The sequence below is a fragment of the Pogoniulus pusillus genome, chromosome 25 (genome assembly GCF_015220805.1).
Source record: "Pogoniulus pusillus isolate bPogPus1 chromosome 25, bPogPus1.pri, whole genome shotgun sequence".
Classification (NCBI taxonomy): domain Eukaryota; kingdom Metazoa; phylum Chordata; class Aves; order Piciformes; family Lybiidae; genus Pogoniulus; species Pogoniulus pusillus.
In genome coordinates this window covers 13,202,665-13,224,446 of record NC_087288.1, presented here as the reverse complement: position 1 = coordinate 13,224,446, position 21,782 = coordinate 13,202,665, and the positions used below count along the sequence as shown (strand labels likewise).

At 40.9% G+C, this 21,782-nt stretch overlaps 1 protein-coding gene across 2 annotated transcripts in view; it reads right to left on the bottom strand.

Annotated features, from left to right (window-relative positions):
- The window catches only part of KCTD3 (potassium channel tetramerization domain containing 3), a 97,951-nt gene that overhangs the window by 10,677 nt on the left and 65,492 nt on the right, over nt 1-21,782 (bottom strand). Inside the window, exons 2-11 of one of the 2 annotated variants that reach the window (XM_064164503.1) lie at nt 17,756-18,456; nt 13,500-13,553; nt 12,091-12,136; nt 11,285-11,358; nt 10,777-10,835; nt 10,489-10,569; nt 9,574-9,711; nt 7,702-7,792; nt 5,211-5,401; nt 1,300-1,415 (exon numbers count right to left, since the gene is read on the bottom strand). In XM_064164503.1, coding sequence (XP_064020573.1) covers nt 1,300-1,415; nt 5,211-5,401; nt 7,702-7,792; nt 9,574-9,711; nt 10,489-10,569; nt 10,777-10,835; nt 11,285-11,358; nt 12,091-12,136; nt 13,500-13,553; nt 17,756-17,829 — 924 coding nt within the window. In that variant the 5' untranslated portion in view covers nt 17,830-18,456. The remainder of the gene's footprint in view (nt 1-1,299; nt 1,416-5,210; nt 5,402-7,701; nt 7,793-9,573; nt 9,712-10,488; nt 10,570-10,776; nt 10,836-11,284; nt 11,359-12,090; nt 12,137-13,499; nt 13,554-17,755; nt 18,457-21,782) is intronic. The other variant, XM_064164504.1, reaches the window with a different exon arrangement.

Below are 21,782 nucleotides of genomic sequence, written 5' to 3'. Positions count from 1 at the left end.
TACAAGAAGATCTTTTCCCCCTTCTTACTAACAGACAAGCAGGAGGTACAGAAAGCACTTCGGTGAGGTGGGTTTGCCTGGAGTTTTGTTTGTTGTTTTAGTTCAGGTGATTTGTTCGTTTGTTTAAAAGCAAGCTATTCAAATCCTCTTGGGAAAAAAATAAGCCAAAAAAAAAAAAAGCAAAACCAATTTGGTTTAGGAGATTATCACATAAAAGCCGCTCTTAAAGATTTACTACTCTTCAACAAGGAGTAATATCACCAGAGGAACAGTCAGTCAAACTGAAGAACTATTAATGTGATCAGAAAGATTTCTGTGGCTCCCCCTGGAAACAAAGATGATGAATGGGACATTAGGGTTTATTCCTTATGACTTGCTCCTTTAGAAAATATTGTCAAATGCCAGCTTGTCACACAGCATTAAGTTGTCTCTTAACAGACAATTTTGCAAGGCATCCATAGAGCTTTAAATGATGTTTTGCTTAATTCAAGATCATACTAACATGTCTGTCTGCTGCTATCCCATGCTTATTATCTGTGTTATTTGTTAGCAGTACTGTCATTTAAAGGTTGAATCAGAACTTAGTCAGCAAACAATGCAGCAGCCTCAGGTCAGTTCTGCTTCAAGATTTGCAAGGCAACTTGGGGATTTTTTAGTTGTATCCAAGTTTTGCAGCACAGAGATGTGTGGCTGGCCGTGCTACAAGCTTTGTTATTCACATGAGTGCTCGATTGTCTTATCAGAATCAGAGATCCTTAGAGTCTGTATATCTGATATGCATCCTGACAGCAGGAATAAAGTCAGTGCAGCCAGAAGCATCCACATCCAAGACAAACATCTTTAAAGCACTATGCATATTTCTTCTGAAGAAGAGTCTCCCACTGTAAAGCAACCTTTGAGATTCCCAGATCATATTTTCTTGTTTTCCTCTTTCTGATGGTGCAGAAATTGCTGTCACACAGTCCCCATAATTGTTTTTTTATGATCCCAGTGAATTTTGACAAATCTAGTTATTCACAAGGAAGTTTAAATACACACACACTCTTGGCATTTATTACTCCTAAAACATACCACATCCTTCTATTTGGTGGTATTACCAAGGATGCTTTTTATAAGCTTTCAAACGATTTTGCCCACAGGCACAATATTCAGGTAACAAAGTAGCAAAATCCCTAACACAAGTCAAGGCTGAAATATCTGTGACAAGCAGGTATTTCACACATGTTTTCAGATTAGTCTCTTTTTACTAGAAAGACATACCAGGTTTAAAAGCAACAGAGAAAACTGAACTGAACACACCTGCCAATGCTGAGTCACTGCGTTCCACACTCCTACTTTCCCTGTATGGCTTGTAGCCACCAACTGGTTGCCAATGAAGAAGAGTGCATCTACAGGGACTCCGAGACTGAACACTCCTACAAAAAATGAAGAGTCTGTGAAGCTCATCTAAAATAAAGAGAAAAAGACAGTAACAATGGAATCTCTCCACTATTATCATATATCACATTTACTACAGCAACAAGTAAAGAACAGCCAAAACTGAGTTTGCAGGGTGCTAGATGAGGTGCTATTCAAGCAGCAAACTGGGTTCCATTAAATGATTTCTTCTCTGCTGATGCCTTCAATACTTGGGAGGGAGAAAGTAGGCAAAAGAAGGAAGAAGAAACTGCAAAATATGCATTTCGTATTTTTATCAGCCATCAAGTTCTCAATGGCTTTATACATCCTAAGGCATAAAAAAATAACCCTTAAAAAAATACAGCAAAGCAGGACTTTGTTGTTTTGTGTTTGGGTTTGTTGGGGAGTTTCTCTGTTTCTTTTGTTAATCTGTGACTTTTAAGCATCATTTAAGAAGCAGTAACTTTTTGGCATTCACCACACAAATTTACTCCGTACTAGTCTGCAATTACCTTTTAAGTTATTACAAGTCCTCACCACTCCCTTTTTTCTTTTTTTAAGTCAAATCAAATAGATGCAGTCTGAAAATATATTTTTAGAAACTAAATATGGCTACAAGCATTTATCCTTATTCTTGGGAAAAGATGGAACAACTCCAATGGGACACTACTTGAATGCATTCATATCTGTCTTTCGAACCTAGAAAAATAAGCAGCTGCAAAAATCTATTTATTTTTTTCTCTTTTCATCTCCAGATCTTTTACCTTTAGTTACAGGCTATTAGAAATCACAGATATGTAGGCAAAGTTTCACCACTCATCATCACATACTATTCCAGGTGTGGAAGGTAAGACTTACCAGCAAATGCTGGCCTTCCGAATAAGGCAAACGTGGCATCAAAAGCATTTCACTTAATAAAAACTGGAACACTGCAAAGCATGCCAGATATTGATGACTATGGTAGATCTTAACAGCTGAGCTTTTCCACAAGATCTGTCCTCTCTTTAGAGCCTTCTAGTCTTGGTATTTTCAACTGAACTGCAAACTTGGACAGCGTACTGTATTTTGTCCATTCATTCTACTTAAAACTTACAGCAAACTAAAAGAGCCTGAGATAATTTCCAAGTTGGCACCTATGAAGTCCAGCAAACTGCCTGTATAAGTAACTCAGTTTGCAATTAATTCCAGAGTAAGTTTTACTGCCTGCTAACTACATAAGTCATTACTACAGGGGATACAATACACTGCCAAGTGTCAAGCTTTACTCAAGAGTTTCCTATTCCATACTGCTCATTCTGTGTATTTATATTACTTGTCACTAATATAATTTCACTGCAGCAGAAATCTTCAAAACAAGAGTACCCAATAGCTGGAAAACTTCCCAACATTATTTCTGGCCAAATTCAGGCAAACAGAGTGCCATTTCTAACCAAGAAGCAGCCTTCAGGTACACCTCAAGGAGGAAGCTCAGTATATAATTGTGTTTTAATTAGGATGCTAAACTGTTTTCCAGAGTATGTGATGCAGATAAAATTCAGCAGTATAAGGCACATGAAAAAGGCAATAAAAAAAAAAAAAATACAGAAACAACTAGAATTGATTACTCCAGAGGAAGATGAGGTTCAAGGAAATCAAGGAAGACAGCTTGAATGGTCTGGAGGAATCTGAAGTGTCAGTCCTGCTTAGGCTCAACAATCTTGAGACCCATCCACAGGGGAGACAACGCTATACATAATGACAGGCTCTTGTCTTAAGGGTCCCTCTCAGTAAAACACTGCTTACAGCAGCAATCCAGCAGCAGTGTCGAACATAAGTAATACTGAAAGGAGAGAGTGCTCTGGGAGAGCTCCATCACAGAAATGCCAGCCCACACACTCTTCTGAGAATGGTGACAACAGGCTCCAGTGACTATTTGGAACGAGTTGTTTCTTTCACAAGCTGATACCAATGTACTCTCTCTCTCAAACACAAAGGAAGACTGCAAGCATTTGCCACTACATGGGAACAAGACAGCCTCAAGTGATAATTTATTAAACACAAACAGGTTCTAGAGGGTTTTTTTTTTCCAAATTAAGTAGCATGACCTATTATTCAAAAAAGGAATGGTACATTTTGGTCAGTTAGTTGCACTAAAGACTCAATCTTGTAAGGCACGTTCTCTCTGCTCCCCCTAGCCCCAAGACACATTCCTTTTGACTTACAGTCACTTCAAAGCACTACAGCCTGTTTAGTAACTAAAGTGTATTGTCCAGTTTTGCTGCCATGTTCAGCTGTAGTCCAAGTTATCAGAACCTTTCGATCCTGGCATACTTTAGAGTTTACACCTGAAATAAAAGTCCACTTATGGGTTTTGCATTTCTTTGCACCTGATTTCCAAAAATGAGACATTGCTTCATTTCTCTTATTGGAAATTCCACAGCCACATGAGCAGCTAAGTCAAACCAGAAAATGCAGAAGGAATGTAACAGCACAGTGCTTAAAGCAATGTCTATTACAAGAGTACAGCTGTCACACATGCTAAGAGTTCCTGGTCACTAAAATTTGGTCAAGGGAAGCCTTACAGAAGGAAAGGCTTCTCGAGTACAGTATTTACTCCTTCTTTAATAGAAGTACTTCACATTCAACTGTTAGACACACCTTTCAGACCTTTTTATCTGTAAATTAATACCATGGAAGCTCTTCTTCTGTTCTGCTGACCATGATTACATACATGAACTTGAAGAGTCACAAGCAAAAAGGCAGTATTATCTCATGGAAGACATTTACTTTCCTCCATCTTCAAGTCTGACTTGATGCTTCCACTCATTCAAGCACCAAAAAAACAGTATTATCTGGTAATAAGGCTAGAAATGACCAGAGCACCTTTCAAGTAAGCTCTTCCTTTGAAAGCACATGGATCAAAACTAATTTGGTCATTTTGACTTGAATTAATGGCCACATTAATTGTCATTACTTCAACTGTGGAAATACATCTCATAACAAATTAATCAGCATTAAGTTTCAGATAAAAGGAAACTGTTGTTGTACTTTGCTAGCAGTATGCAAAACCCAGAGAAAACATACACTACTGGCACAAGAGGGGCAATTAAAACTCCAGGGATTAGGCTACAGGAAGTTAATAGTAATGTTCCCTTCACTGCCTCCTAAACCCAAGCTGCATTTGAACAACAGTTAGTCAGACAAGCCATCAGATCAGTACTAAGGAATATTTTCTTCTGAAAATGTCGTCTTGATCTTTTTAAAGCCTCCCTAATTCTGTGTCCTTCAGTGTCAAGGTGTACAAGCAGCAATTCCTGTATGGTTAGAGCAGCAATGTGCATTTCTTCTCTACAGAGACACTCCAGTCACAAAAAGAAGAGATTTTAATTTTCAGGTTACCTTTATGAACTACATCTGATAGAACAAAAAGCTTCTTATTATCATGTGTAGAAATACAACTTTAGTAAAGCAAAGCAAAGCAAATAGAATCTCTCAGTATCTGTAGCTTTCCATCTCAGAAATTCAGTTCCCCTGAGTTACGGCCTAGATTCAAATGCAAGTCCAGTGAAAAGTTTAACACAAAACCTCAAGCTGAACTGAACAGTATTAGTTAGTATCTGTTCAGTAAACAGACTTTAATTATCCACCTTTACCTTTTCTGAGAAGAGATTCCTCCAGCACAGAGAAGCAAGGTAATGTGCTCCAATACACTGCTTCCTATATCTTGTTTTGTCATTCTATGAAACTGATTGCCAAACACTGCTGATCACATGACCTTCTTTCTGATCACATATATACACATAAAAGAAAAAAACTCATGACAATTTACTTACCAATTTCACTGCCACTGCCACCATCCTGAATGCTCCACAAGATTATGCTACTCTCCGAGGCAACTGCAACCATCTTGTCCTTGTCTCCATGAGGTCCCCCGACCACCTTTGCATTGAGAGCCACTCGCTCAATTGTCCAGTCCAGATAGGGACTTGTGAATACCTGCTGCCATCCAGATGATTCTTTAATTCTGCAAAGGCAAACAAAGGAACAGGGAGCAAACATTAGAGATTCAGCAATAGATAATCTCAGTCCAAGCCTGAACCAATGTGGATGATCCAATCAAAAGCCTGGGTTAGCCAAAGGATAAGGTTCAGCGTATGACTTTAGAAGAAATTTCTACTCATTTCTGGAGGCAAGATGTCTTACACAACCTGCTAGAAGACACCTATCATGCTCTAGCATTAAGATGTGCTATCTAGTCACATTTTTGGTTTACAGTATATTGTAAAAAAGCTATATACTGAATTGACTATAAGTTGGTTTTTAGGATTGTTTGACTCTGCAACCTTAAAGAAGTCTAGGATGCCAGAAAGGTACAATTTACCTGATTTAAGTTTAGGCAACAATTTAGACACTTCACAACTGGGCTAGACCACAGTAATTCTAAGTAGTTACACTGTATAAAAATAAACATGGAAAGAAGAAACGTGTCTATTTTTTGCCACTTGCCATTCTTTCCCTTCAGCATTGCATTCTGCAGCATGACAGCTCCCTGTGCTCTACACATACAGCACACAGAAGAAACTGTACTGAAGCAACGTAACAGCAGAACTGCAATATCCATAAGTCTTTAAACATAACCAAGACTTCTCACAAGATTTATCAAGTTTTGAAGAATTCTGTCATACTTCAAAGGGGAAAAAAACCTATATTTAGGATGCACTGTGCTTTGCTGTAGCTTTTTACTAAAATAGTAATCTTTATTAAAGTAATTATTTTAAGTATTTACATAATGTCTGTTGCAAGCAGCATAAAAGTTGTCAAGTAAGCATCTGAATATATTTATTTTTTAACTGCACAGAATTGACTGTCCAGTCCACTACAAATTACCACTTAAACTTTGAGAAGTGACTGAAATTCAGATGATGATGCTATGTTAAAATAATCCTGACAAGAATCTAATAATTACATCATTCAAGTGCAGCATAATAGTGTAAGCAAACTATATTTGGATTTGTGGATACAGTGAAGTAGTTGTACATGTATGTCGTCTCCTCAGACGGTAGATATCCAAGATAGTAATTTGTCAAGCAATAAAAAACAAACAGGCACTAAGATACAGCAAAAAGAGGGGGAAAAAGTGTTACCAAAGCTGCCTAAGAGCAGAACAGGCTGTGTGTATACAATTCCACCATTGTATTCCTAGAGTTCCTGAAAGTTCCATATTCAAACCAAGAAAAACATTTTCAATTGGCATGTTGACCTGTGCCCTCTTTCAGGAACCAATTAAGCCTGAGATCAAAAGCATCACTAATGACTTAAGCTCAACGGTAACAATCTCAGTGAGAAGATGATCGAGCAGGAAAGAGACAGAGTCCCTCACTTATGTGAGCTAACATCCAAGGAAAACAGAGATAACAACCTAAGGAGGGGACAACTGGCCTGGAGACAATTGCAAATCATTGTCTCTTTCTCCAGTCAGGCCATATTAAGCATAATAGAAAACAAGAACTTTTAAGTAGAGCAAGAAAAGCTATATCAAGTACAAACTAAAACAAATCATATTACACCGGTGAATATAAGAGACAAAGTCAACGTGATTTAAGTTACAAAGTAAAGCAAGTAATTTAGTGTTCTATACAGTGAAAAAGGCAGCAAACTATGGCTTCAGCTTGGCAGTAAAGAAGTTATTCACATTACACTCTTTATTCTCCCTTCTGCTTCTGAACCACACTATGACAGCAGTGCTTGCTTTTGGCAAAAGATCTTGCTAAAACATACATTTCACTGAAAAGACAGTTACCAATTAAATCAAAACCACCGTGTGTGAACTAAAAAGAGTTTATGTAATAGGAAGGTGTCACTGTCACCTGATCTTAAAAAATAGACAGTTTGTGTAGAAGGTATTTAAGGACATTTTTCAGCCATCCAATCCAGGTGAAGTAGCAAGTGCTTAACAGTTCTGCTAAGGTAAAAACCCTGCAATTTAAGACAAGGTATATCATTTACATAGTAAAAATCTACAAACTGTTCCAAGTTCTCTGAAAGTCTAACTTTTCAGTCTTCAAACCCACACTGAAAGCCTGCTTTCACACTGGCTTTTGAAGCAGCATTACTTTTACAGCAGCATCAATAATTGACTTAAGAGCAGCAAAATCTGAATTCCTAACAAGCAGTTTATTTGCAGAAGCTAAAGTGACAATTCCAATTTATAGCAGCAGACTGAATATGATCTACTGTCATTTCAGAACAAAGCAAACTTTTTACTTTGCTCATCACTATCACTTTTTTAGATTCCTCTAACCTGACAAGCCACTATACTCATACCTGTAGCAAACAGCAAAATGGGCATAGGCAGCTACTATCCAATTGTGGTGGCCAGCTACTATCAGGACTTTCCGGGGGTCCACAGGAAATCCTAAGAACAACAACAAAGCTGAAGTCGGTAAAAAAGTGATAGGCACCAGAAGATGACCAAAGACATCTAGAACAGGATACATCTCTCCAACAGGATATGAAACAGGAACTTTGATAATCAAGTTTCTCAAGCTAGATTCCAGGTGATATTACTTCTCACAATTCTTACAACTATTACAGTTCTTACATGGAATGCAAGTGTTTGTATGAAAAGTGTTAATAAAACATGCCTTGGTTTTAAAGCCTGATAAACTGGTTAAAATTTGAGGATTGTTATCCAATAAGAAGCAATGCCTTCTCTAATTAAAGTTCTTTCCAAATGTTTGGTACAACTTTGTATTATTGTTACAGACTGTCAAACTGAAATTTCCAGTATGTCAGAATTCCTATAGCCCCTCCATTTATTTTCTAGCAGGACCATGTCTGCTTCCAATCTGCAACTATGTTAGGTTTGGCAGAAGCGCTGGATGGTACTTCTCCAAGTCAGCTCTTGGACTTGATACACTGAACTAATACCTAAACACTGCATTTTCTATCTCATTTTCCCTGAGACTGCCCTCTTCCAAGCAGCAGCAACTTGCAGAGAAGAATCAGCAACTGATCTTCAAGACTCATTTCTGCATTATGTGGCTATAGACTCACATTTTTACATACTCTAGATTTTCCTAGCAGAGCTACGATTTGCACAACTGTACAAGAAATATACTTCTAACAGCTTCATTTGGCTCGCAAAGTCAAAAGCTCAGAAATGACAGAATTCAACCCTATCTTACTTAGGGGTTTTGTATACTTTATATGGAAAGCACTGCAAATAGTTGAACAACTGAAGATGACTTTATTCTAAAAACTCAACTCTTGCAGGGCAAGAGAAGCACCCAAAGCAAGAGACATGTAAGAGCAGGAAGGAGATGCTGAACCAAAACCAAAGTGACACTAGAGTGTCTTTTTTTTATCGTAGCTTTACTACAGTGTAAGGTATTTGACTAAGGGACCATACTAGGTCTGCATGAAGAACTTTGAATTCAAGCCTCATGGCTTGTTTGTGCAGCAGCGAGCATTAACTTAAACACTACTTCCTATATAACAGTTAAGTGTTCAGCAATTTAAGATGAGGCAAGCATAAAATAACTGACTAAACCAAGAAATAGTCACTCAGTTTTTAATTCCCAGTGATAATCATCTTTGGGTTTAGTTTAAAAACTACATTTCTCACTGTGCTGGTTTGAGACTAATTGTAATATTTTACTGACAGAAATTACATCCTTAGCTGTGAGAAGAAAAAAACATGTACCCTATATCATCCATCCTTCTGCTCTGAAATGCAACTAGTCAAAATATAGGTAAGACACTTCTCACACACTGCTCAACTCTCATTTCTGGCTGTGCCGTCTTTCTGTGGCTCTGTGGCTACCTCTGCCTTAACTCTAATCTGACCTAACCCTTTTTCCTCTAACCTCCTTGTCTTTTTTTTTTGACATCTCAATTCAGATCTCCTGATTTATGACGTGAGATATACACGAGTTGATCTGGCTATTTCTGAAGGGAGAGAAAGAAGGATGGGGACGAGGAGATTGGGTCAGGAGCCCTCCTGCAGACTCTGATGGTTTCTGGGAGGGGTACTGTGTTTCTGTATTAACTTGTATATAACTGTATATATTTGTGTGTATATTGTGCTAAGCTGTAAATATAGCTTCGTTCTTTAACTTCCAGATGTCTGAGTTTAGTCTGGGTGATTTTCTTAAGTGTGGGGGGGGTGGCTAACTCCCAAACCATCACACTCACCTAGTCTGACTGTACCTTCCCCAGAACCACCAAGTGTAGGTTGAACACCACCTCCATGATTCTCACTCTCAGAGCAGTTTTGACCAGTTCTAACATCAGTCAGTGGCCCAGTATTATTTATTTTACGACTGGGAATACCTATAAAAGAGAAGAGATGGTTTTGTCCCACTTCACAAACTTCAGCAATACAACAGATATTCATTCACTTTCCAAATAAAGGATTGATATTTGTGTATTTTGATCTAAAGTCTAATTCATCTGCTGTAAGAATTAAGCAATACCATAACAGAAAATGCTTTTGCTCTCAACATTGACATTTACAATTTAAGGAACTACCTCCAGAAAACTTGTCAACAATTGGCTAGATATTCCCTAGACTTCAGGTTAACACATCAACTGTGTTTGACTCTAATGAGAAGTAAAAATCTAGCAAGTACTCATATGATTAAGGAAAGCTATTCTGTGGTGATCTAATGTAATTGTACCTTGAGAAAGAAAAAAAACCTCTCTATGATTAACACTTAGAATCATAAAATGGTTTAGGTTGGAAGGGACCTCAAAGATCATCAATGTTCTAAGCCCCTGCCATAGGCAGGGACACCTCCCACTAGAACAGGAACTTAACTGAAATCTACTTGTAGAAGCTCTATTCTAGTCTACCACCAAACACAGCCTGCTTAATATGCCACAACTGCCTGCTCACTACTCTAAATATGCCATTTCATATGGCATATAGATAAGCCTTGGGTCCTATCAGAACAATGCTTGATTCAACCATTCATGTGAATACTTCCATAGGAAAATCTTCCCTGGACAGCTTGACAGCTAGGGTAACTACCTCAGCACCCCCAGTCACACCCACAAAATAAAGCTTAAGTGACTGCAAGCAACATCAGACCACAAACACAAAAATACCTGGAGGAGGCAGGTAGCCATGAAAAAGGACACTGCCACAAGATGAGCGTTCCAGTTCTTCACACAATAGCAACCTTCTCACTAAGGAGGAAAGCCAGATATGACCATAGATTTACTTCCTAAGAAGCACTACATTATTTCGAATAACCTTCTATATCAGTGACTCTGAAAACCTTCAGGATCACAACTGCCCAAAACTTGTAAGTGGGTCACTAATAAATACGAGATGACTTCGTATTCAAATAGCTAATATGAGATGACCTCGTATTCAAATAGCTAACAACTTACCTAAAGGAGTGATTCCATAGAATTCAGCTTCATGCCTGAGAACATTAATACTGACTCCCCTAGAGAAAGAAAAATCCAAACAAACAAATAACCAAAAAACCACAAGGACAAAGCGAGTCAATACCTTGAATATAAATACTACACATAATTAGATGTTACATGTGAATGTCAAGTTACCAAGTTTACAGTTACCACCAAATCCACTCAACATGTTGACATTTGAGATTTCAAAGTGATCTTAATATTTATCTTTCATTAGAGTAAGGATACAGAAACAATGAAGAAACACATTGCCCAGAAGTGGTTTAAATTACAAGAATCCACTAACAAAATGTAATGCTACCATTTCTGACTCCACTGCACCATGCATATACTCTAGACATGGCTCAAAACTTGTAAGTGAGCTGAGCCATATACTTAGCATCCAAACAGATGACTAAAACTGACAAATTCTAAGTTTTTCTGATGCACCTATTCAATTTAGCTTTCACTTGAAATAACTTCTTACCGTAAGTCTAGTTCCTTTGTGCGAAGAAAATTTAAAATGGGTGCAAACGCTGCTGGATCTCGATCAATAAATATCTGTGAAGAGAAATTGCTGTACTTCAGCATCACTACAAAGCATCTGTCAACTAAAATGCTTTTTAATGCTGAGCATGGGAAAGAGGAGTTGGAGACGAGATATAGGCAGCAGACAAACAAAATACACGCATGTACTTAAAGTTCTACAGTCTCCACAAAGGACAACGGGAACTCTCACTTTCTATCATGTGTTCAGGATGCACCAAATGTAGTAAGACCTCAAGAGATGTTTAGAATTGGCTTTAGTTAAATCAATTACAATTAACTCTGCAATTCTAACAAAGTCCTTGTGTTCCTTATGATCACTCAATAACATTGGCTGAAGTATAGCTTCCCTTTTAACAGTATCATATAAACAGAGTTGAAACAGCCATTTGGCTATATAAACATAGGCCAACAAGAGCTATGTTTCCATATCAGGATTACTCAGCTACATATGCAATAGCTATGTAATGACAATTTACACCTCCCTCTGCAATGTGCCAATTAGCAGTTTTTCATTTAAAAAAAGTACAGTTGCTGCCTCTGCATTGTCTGCAAGATGCCAAATAAACACAACAACATATACACCATTCCAGTTAAATGTATCTTGGAATGATGATGAGAACAAAGAAACCCAGAGAGGTCAATTATATTTCCAGCAGTGTAACTCCTATTAGTATCCACAGCAAAATACTCTTTAGGAATGAGCCAACAGTAAATTAATGTGTTATCAATAGGTTTATTACTCACAGCACCAGTTTCATCCTTCAGTGTTGAAATTCTTCCACTCAGTAAACTGAAACACAAGAAAGCATTTTTAGATATTCCTCAGAAATGTACTAAAACAAATACATGAGAGCAACACTCTCGGTCAGTTTGCTCTCCTCATATTGGTTGCATTTGGATAAAACAGTGTAACTGAGCAAAGACTGCCTTGGCAAGGCAGAATGTTGAGGGGGGGTCAAATATTTCTCCTGAAAAAAGGAGCAGTGCATGCAAACCTCAGGGAAGGCTAAGATTCCCAAAGAAAACAAACACAAGGTCTAGCCTGAAAGAATGGAAAGGTTTTCCTTGGCACCCAGAGGGTTCCACAGTTTGTTACTATGCAGTAAATAGGTAAAAAAGATGCTGTAGTAAGAAGAGTTACAATTCATTCTGCAATGACATATGGGTAAGAATTGTGTGGGTGAGCTCTTGCACAATTTTACTTCCAAGCTTCTCTCCCAACAGATAAAACTACTTTTGCTCTAGATCTACAGAAAACTCAATGCCAAAAACTTGTTTTGCAGAAAAGCAGCCAACTAATAGCAACAGTTTTATTTCAAGATTTCATCCAAGTCTGGATGACAGCTACCTCTGAGATTTTCCAGCACTGGAAAATTTCCAGAATGACCTCCTTACGTAGTATCTTTAGTGTTAACAGATTGGGAAATAGCATGGGACTTCTCCTTGTGCCTTTTCTGCTACAGCTCAAAGAAGGTGACATTTCTGAACAGTTCAGTAAAACAGGAGCAGGTCAGGTAATGCTGCCCATGCCAGGTGCCAGGCTTTTCCCGAGAAAGAAATCTACACTACAATAATGACATGTAAGGAAGCAAAGTTGCCAGCCTTTCCGTTGCCATTTATGTGTTTAGGATTAACTGGGTTGATAGAAGCACAGCAACTACAGCACAAAATTACTCAGGTACCAACGTTAAGCAGCAAAATCTACAGGAGTAATGGTAGTAAAAACGTAACAGAGTTAACAAGTTAAAAGCCCCAAAACACTGAGTTAACTCAAGGTACAGCAATAACATGAAAACCATTAAACACAGCATTACTGTGTATAGTCAGCAAGATCACAAGTGATGATACAGTAAAGAGCCAGTGGAATTTCCCTTTCTTGCAAATTTGGAGCCTTATTTCCACAACACTCCATCTAAAAAGTGACAACTCTTCAGCATGTACAAGCTGCCATAGCATCATTCAAGACAGAAGATGCTTTTTAGGTTAACAGTTTCTTTCAAATTAATCTGTCCAACTGTTTGAGGTAAGGGAAAATGAGAAAAAAAACCAAGCATTATTTACAACACATATTAACAATTGAGAACATGTTGGTTTGGTTTTTTTTAATTACTGTTAATTAGTCTTTATTTAATGTGATGATGTATTACAAATACCTGGAAAAAAAGGAGTCTGGAATCCACATCAATGTTTGCCTTGAAGTGCTGAACCTAGGAAATGAAAGTTAAAAGTTTAGAATCAGCTGTACAATTTTAAGGAAGTCTGCTTTATGAAAACACTTTAACTTATTCTATAAAGGTGATATCCAAGGGATTTGGGAAGTCTGAGGACACTTAAGTGCCTGCACAGAGTCAGAAAGGTTGCATGAAGCAAGACTGTCCAGGGACTCCAAGAGTGCCATTCTTTACACATAACACACTGTTCAAAGCACAGAATGATAGAATCAACCAGGTTGTTCTGCTTGTCATACTCTGTCAATGTTAAATGAACCAAAAAAAGCAGTCACTAAAATATAAGTTTATTAACAGGGTGCTACATTCCTCATTAACTGCACATCATGCTTACTAGGACTCAAACTTTGCTACACTCTGCAACATGCCTCAAGTTAATATTTTACCATAATTTTAATTAATAGCCATTTTGCTATTTGGGCTCTCAGAGAGGCCCAAGGTCCACAACACGAGTGAAAAGAAAATGTTTACTCTGAATAATATTATAAAAGAATAAAAATTATAGTATTCTGTGTAATGCAAGACAGTATTTTACATAACAAATAACTGTGAACTCCTCTATACTTCTGGTTTTTAATTTAACATGAAGAAGACAACTGGACTGGCAGCCTGAACAAGAGTTTATACTCTACATCAGCTCTCTGACTGTTGCATATCCTTTTACTAGTATCACTAATAAGAAAACTTTGGGGACCCTTTAATTAATAGCAATAAAAAAAAATTCCCACAGGAGTAAAATTCCACAACAACTTTCCACATAGTACAGGAATACATTACAAGAACATTTTTTCCATAGACGTACTTAATCATAATTTATCTGCTTGTATTTTCAAGAAATACCGAGAGAAAGGATATGTAAACAAAAAGAGTAGTTTATAACTCTGACAGGGCAGAAACACAAAGGCTATACGGAACTACTATCCTGCATAAAACATGGATTGTGTAGCTGTTCACAGCAAGTGTAACAATGACAAATCTGTTCTTAACAGAAAATCTACAGTATCAGCATTCTAAGCACAAACGTGCACAAAGTCTTTTCCAAAACAACGACAATCAAAGCAGCTTGCTATTTAAATGCAAAGTGACTTAAGCGTATTTGCAGTTTTGCTTTGCTTTTATCATCAACAATACAAATCATTTCTCTATTTTAAGAGGTGGTTCAGTTAACTGTATTATAGTATGTGCATAATAGAAAATAAAGCTACAAGAATTTTATCCAAGGTTGAGACACTGATGATAACTATGGGGATAGATGTAGAATCACCAGTTAGTCCTTCTAGAGATCTCTGCAAGCTGCAGACTTTTATTGTCTGATACTTTAAGTGTTTTACAACTTTGTAGGGGTTTTTTTAGCTCAAAATACAAAAAATAGCTGAGAGGACTTTTGGTTTCACAGGAAGGGGTGCATAGGTTGAAAGATGTGGAAAAAGTAATACAACCACAACTAACTGGCTGGTTTTTTACACCTCTGAATGATAAAGTCTAATTCTGAAGCAATAGATAAGTCTGATGAAGACATTCAAGATGTTTGAATAAATGTTTGATACTTGATGAAACAGTACTATCTTCTGTATGCACTACAGTCCATCTTCTGACCTGGAGGAACGTTTAGGCACATGGCTCATAGTTAACTATTCAGAGGTGTCAAATTGAAGTTTTGCTGGTGTTTTGACCAGTTGAGTTCCACTTTAGGACCTCCTAAGTCAGCTAACACTCTGGACCAGAAGATGTGCTGGAAGACCAAGCTACAAAATAAGGAGGACAGGACAAAATCTTCCTATGTTCATTTCCTTGTGATTCCATGCTCATCTCCTTGAAAATTTACTGCTTTGCATAATCAGTGGATTTAGGTGGCATAAAGAACCTCGGTCTGTGATTTGGCACTACAGTACCAGTTTAGTAGGCAATACCTCATATAAATATGTACTTTAGAAGTTTTAATACAGATACATTGCTCTACATAACCAGACAAGTGCAGCTTCCCAGGATGCAGAAAGAAGCCCAGCCTGTGACATTTTTATATGTGTAAGCCTACCTGCAGCACCATGCAGGTAACATTGGGTGGTTAGATAGACATCACATGTGGAAAATTAGGCAAACTCCGAGCAATATCCTCAAACACTCTTAAGCAGGTGGAAGCCTACAGTTATGTTAAAGAAAATACATGCTACTGCAAATAGGCACACTAAAGTGTCAGTTTTAAAACATTTTCATTGTCTATTACACTTGTAGAGTAATTCTATAAACACAGAGAAAGATAAAGGGTCAAGAAAATTCATTCAAGTTGTTACCATAATTTCTATGTACTCTAATTTGCAAAATGTTTGTGCTCCCTGCAAAAGAATCCACAAACGCTCAACTACTGGATCAACACAATAAAGAAGCTCTGGCAGTTCCAAGGAGCAGGAGAACCTAATGTGACAACACGGAAAGTTTGGATCTCTGTACAAGCCGCTACAAAGTCTAACTGCTGTCAGCTGGTGTCAAAGACAGAGGACAGCACCGATCTGCCCTTTTCACACAACTCCATCATAAAAACTAAGAGTTTCGGGTTTCTAGAAAGGGTAACAGGTACTAACAAAGAGAAGGAAATGTGCATAGTAGTCTGTGCTCCCCTACTCGCTGTCCAGATCAGCCACTCCACTAAGAGTTTGCCTTTGCAAGCTGAAAAACCTAGCTCAGATCTATTTTTCTAACAGGACAGGCAACCCAAGGGAAGCTGAACTGGCAAAAGACCAAACTCTTTCACACATCAGACTAGTACTTTTGCAAACTGTCTCCCTATTAAAAGAGAAATGTCTGTGTACACATTTTCTACTTCTTACATCCAAATGATACCTGCTGACTAGAATCTAGATCTCTGATAAGAAATTAAATGTATATGGTTATTAGCTTGTCTTATTCTTTATACTTCTCTATGCTGGCAAGTCCTCTGAGGATGTGTATTTCTTCCTCAGTTCACACCGTGTACACAATTCTCTGTGGAAGCATTTTGTAAGTCACACGTATTTAAAATTATGAGATTGAAGCATTTCTGTCATTCCACCTTTAACAAAAACTTAAACGATTAACTGGCCTATAATTTCAGAGACAGAGTTCACTGAAGAAACTTATTTAGTGCAATGGCAAGGTTTGCCTACTACGGAAGTTATAAGCAACTCCTCTCTGCTGAACCAGGTTCTTAATGCCCTATTTAAAAAAGGAATTCTGCATCGATTTTTATGGCTCCCTCCTTCAAGAAAAGGCTGCAGCACACACTTTAATTACGAGTCTATCTTCTGAGTAATGCAAGAAAATTCTTACAACAGTAATAGTGGCTCCTACTACTTACAGTTAGCGCTACACTGTGCACAGACTCAGGAAGACACATTACTTGGATAATTACTAGCTACGGGAATCTCAAGGATTTTATGCCTGAGCATTCTGACAGGAACATTTGCTCTATTTATCACACAGATTCTGATCACAGCTGTCCCACAATTCTCTGTCTCAGCCTGACAAGATGTCCACATATGCCATCTTCCACACTGCCACTGTACATTCAAACACAATACAACTCTTTTTTCTTTCTTTAGTTGATGCTAACACTATCATATCAACCCTTTTAATATTTTCAGGCTGCTGATACCTTGATTATTAGAAGCCTCCCTATCTGATGGCAAAGTAAAGCTCGCTTGTCCCCTACTCCAGAAAAAGCAGCACGCTCAGAGTTCGTAAGACAACACTACAGGAATACGTGTTTAGAAATTCCAGACGCTGCAGGCAGACACCGGGCAGGGCTGTCCACACTTCCACTGTCTGCCTCCACGTACCCCTGGCTCAGCGTGTCTACACCGTGCTTGGGTGACTCTTCAACCAGCCCCCCTCACAGGCAGCACCAGAAAACGGACCCCCAGCGCACAGGTCCCAAGGGAGCCAGCACTGCGACGAACCGCTGCAGGGCCACCACCACCTGGTACGACCAAGTAGCCCTTCCCTTCGGGTAGACTCCAGGCGAGGGCCGGCCGAAAGGAGCGCGGCTCCCTCCCTCTCCTACGCTCTCCGGGACTGGCCGATGGCCACCCGCCACCGCACACGACAGGAGCAACCCGGTGGCAGGACCCGGGCCTGTGCCCTCTCCCCTCCGTCCGCCCGCCCGCCCGCCAGCCACTCCCGGGGAGGCCCCCGCAATGCTCGCTCACCTGGTGCCGCCCACATTGAGCTGGATGATCTCCCCGCTCCCTGCGCCAGCAAAGCCTCCGCCATTCCCCGCCATCTTCGCCGCCGCCTGTTCCAGCCGGCGCCCGCCGCCGCCTCCCGCCACCGCCGCCGGAACCTCGGGGTCGAGGGAAGCAGCGGCGGGGCAAGGCGAAGGCGGCGGGGAAGAAGGCGGCGGGGGATTTGCCAGCAGGCCAACAGAGTCCCCTGCGAGCGCCGGCGAGCAGGGGAGGGTCGGCGGCCGGACGCGCTGCGGCTCCCTGCCGCCTAGGCCCGGCCAGGCCGTGCCGCGTGCCCGGTCCGAGCGCAAAGCGCCATGGCAACGCGACAGCACCTGGGAGAGGGCGGCCGGCACGGGCCAAAACGCCTCAGCCGTTCGCGGAACGGAGCTGGCTGCAAAGAGGCGGGGATCCCGCCGCGGTGGCGGTGGCCGCGGGGCGGAGTAGGGCACCGCCCCTCAGCGACAGGGACGCTGCTTGAAAGGTCGCTGCGCTGCTGCTGCTCCCGAGGAGGGCTCTTGCCTGCGAGTCGGTGGGGCGCGGCGGGGCCGGGCCGAGCAGGTGAGCGGGGCGGGGCGGCCGCGGTGTGCCGTGTCACCGCCGCGGTTGCCACCGGCCTGGCCTACTCCTGTCCAGTCCGTGCGGCGAGGCCGCCAGCCGAGCCCGCCCCGACTGCGGCGTCACGCCTGGAGAAAGAGCCAAGGCGGAGGAATTCTTGTTTGTTTTAAAAGGGAGAGCTGCCAGCAGGCGCCACAGCCCCCAGCTAGCAAGTGTGCCTGCCCGCCCGGCGCTTCTGCCGCTTCGGACGGGGAAGCTCACGTCCTGTAAATAGTAATAACAGGGAAACAGCCAACTCCTTGAAAACTCGACCAAAAGGCGGTGGGAGCACCGTGGGGCTCAAAGCCCACATTGCCACCCGCATTTTTCCCCCGTGAGAGCGAAAAAGTAGACGACATGGCAATACAACACACAGAACGCAGTTTGAGGAAGGAATCCATCACTGCAAGTGAAGGAAAACTGAAGAGGAAATAAATGACAGTGCGGTTAACAGAGGAAGTAATAAAATTGTGGTTTAAAGATGTGAGGGAAGGTTTATGATTAATTCCTGCACTCGAATAAAGAGAGGAATAAGCAAATCTGAGCCAGATATTTCAGTTTAAGTGAAGTCTGCCTAGAGCTTGAAAATGCGCTGTGAGGATCCATGCTCTATTTAAACCTATTGGGTTGTGGTGAGGACACTTGGTTAGAGTAGGGAAGCATGCTCAAAAATCATACTTTGAAATGCTGTGAGAATTACTGGAGTAGCCTAGGAATAAACTTGCTGGCCATTTCCTCACCTGCATGCCCTGGAAATACAAGTTTTATCACTTTAGTCATACTGCAGAGCCCAGCTGATCACAGTGATAAAGATGCCTTTGCCAGCGTAGCGTACTGGAGAAACTGCTTTGGTATTACAAAGTGTGCTAGTTTGAAGCAAGCTGGAATGTTTTGGAGCCACACTGCGAGAAGGAGGTGCAGGGTTAATGAGATGTGACCAGGTCTAAGGCAAAAGCAAGAGTGAGAAACAAAATGGAGAAAAAGTCTTTCTTCTTCCCAAAGTTCTCAGCGTGACTGTGAGAGAAGTAGACACAATTGTTTTTCATTTCACTGCCCATTATCTAATTCTTCTACCAAAACATTCCAGCTTGCTTCAAACTAGCACACAAAGCTCTATCACAGCCATGTTCAGTCTGGAGAGGAAAAGGCTATGGAGACTTTAGAGCAGCCTTCCAGTATTTGAAGGGGGCTTCCAGAATTGTTGGAGAGGGTGATTTGGTTGGGGATTCATTGACTGAGGCAGGAATTATTTTTACTTTCTGAAAAGCCCCACCACCAAATGTGCCTGGAGCACAGCCCTACGAGGAGAGGTTGAGGGACCTGGGGGTTGTTTAACCTGGAGGAGAGGAGGCTCAGGGCTGACCTCATTGCTGTCTACAACTACCTGAAGGGAGGCTGTAGCCAGGTGGGGGTCGGTCTCTTCTCCCAGGCAACCAGCAACAGAACAAGGGCACACAGTCTCAAGTTGTGCCCGGGGCTGGATGTTCAGAGGAAGTTCTTCCCAGAGAAAGTGATTGCCATTGGAACAGGCTTCAAACTGGAAGAAACTAGATTTAGTTTAAATGTTAGGAAGAAATTCTTCCCCATGATAGAGATGAGGCACTGGAACAGGTTGCCTAGAGAAATTGCAGAGAATCTAAGCCTGGAAGTGCTTAGAGCCAGATTGGGTGGGGCCTTGAACAACCTCATGTAGCAGGAGATGTCCTTGCCTCTTGCAGGGAGTTGGAACTAGATGATTTTTAATGTCCCTTTGAATCCAAACCAGTTTGTGATGTTAGGCTTCTTGGGATAACAGGCTAACCACCATGGGGTATTAAACTTGGGGAGTGTGCCTATGAATACTTCAGTAATGTCTTCTGAATATCTCAGTACAGATGCTTTTGTGGTGTGTTCCACCCTACAGCCTAAGGGGAAGGAAAAATTAAATGGCAGTGAAACGCATGACAAAGCCCTAGACCTTCATGCTTTCTGTATGTTTTGTAGGCTGGCTGTAGTTTGAATTTCTTGTTCAGCCTGCTTTCAGATTTCTTCTGAATTGCCTTCTTCCTTGGAGTACATAAGATGTTCAAATGTTCTACTAGGCAGAGAAGAAAACTGAACTTCCTTTCTTACTCCCTGGGGAAGCCCTCTAACTGCTGAAGTATTGGATAAAAGAGTGTGAAGGGGTATTTCTTTTCCTATATTTGGAAGGAAGACACCCTGCTTCAGCTCATCAGTTTTTAAAAGAAAAACTTAAGTCAGAGAGAGTTTGAGGCTGTGGATAATGCTTGGAAACTATACTCTTCAACCTACCACTGTTAAAAGACTCTGCATAGAAAACTTGCATAGTGTTTCCTATGGGCCATTTTGAGGGGTTGCTGGTTCAGGCAGCTGACTGAAAGATCACTTTTCTGCATGCTTAATTTAAGCATGTTTTATAAGGGATGTAATAGCTTAGGCAGCCAAGGACTATAAATTGCACTGTGACTGGCCACCTGTCTCAAAGAAATGGCACTGTTAGCATTGCTCATATAAATGCTTCCACAGCCCAAGTTGCTTAGATCAGTTTGAAAAACATCCTAAATCATGTCTGCCTCACAATGCCTGAATAACACTACATTTAAGAGTCACTTTTTCTTAAGAAAACATAAACAGCATTGGCATTTGTCACTTGATTCACAAAAGACAAGTCAGGAAGAAGTAGTGCAAGATAGATAGTAGATAGTAAGTAGCAGTAGGCTGAACGTGAACCAGCAGTGTGTGCAGGTGGCCAGGAGAGCCACTGGCATCCTGGCCTGTGGCAGGAATGGTGTGGCCAGTAGGACAAGGGAGGTTATTCTACCCCTGTACTCAACACTGCTCGTGCCACACTTTGAATAATGTGTCCAGTACTGGGCTCCTCAATTCAAGAGGGATGTTAAGGTACTGGCACATGTCCAGAAAAGGGCAACAAAGCTGGTGAAAGGCCTGGAACCCTGTGAGGAGAGGCTGAGGGAGATGGGTTTCTTTAGCCAGGAGAAGAGGAGGCTCAGGGGTGACCTCATTGCTGTCTACAACTACCTAAAGGGAGGTTGTTGCCACCTGAGGATCAGTCTCTTCATCCAGGCAACCAGCAACAGAACAAGGGAACAGAGTCTCAAATTGCGCCCGGGGAGATATAGCTGGATGTTAGGAGGAAGTTGTTGCCAGAGAGAGTGACTGGCATTGGAATGGGCTGCCCAGGGAGGTGGTGGAGTTGCTGTCCCTGGAGATGTTCAAGAAAAGTCTGGCTGAGGCACTTAGTGCCATGGTCTAGTTGACTGGATAGGGCTGAGTGCTAGATTGGACTGGATGAGCTTGGAGGTCTCTTCCAACCTGGTTGATTCTATCATTCTATGATAAGAAAATCAGCTGTGCATTAATGCATCCTCTGACGGCTGCAATCCTCACACACTCC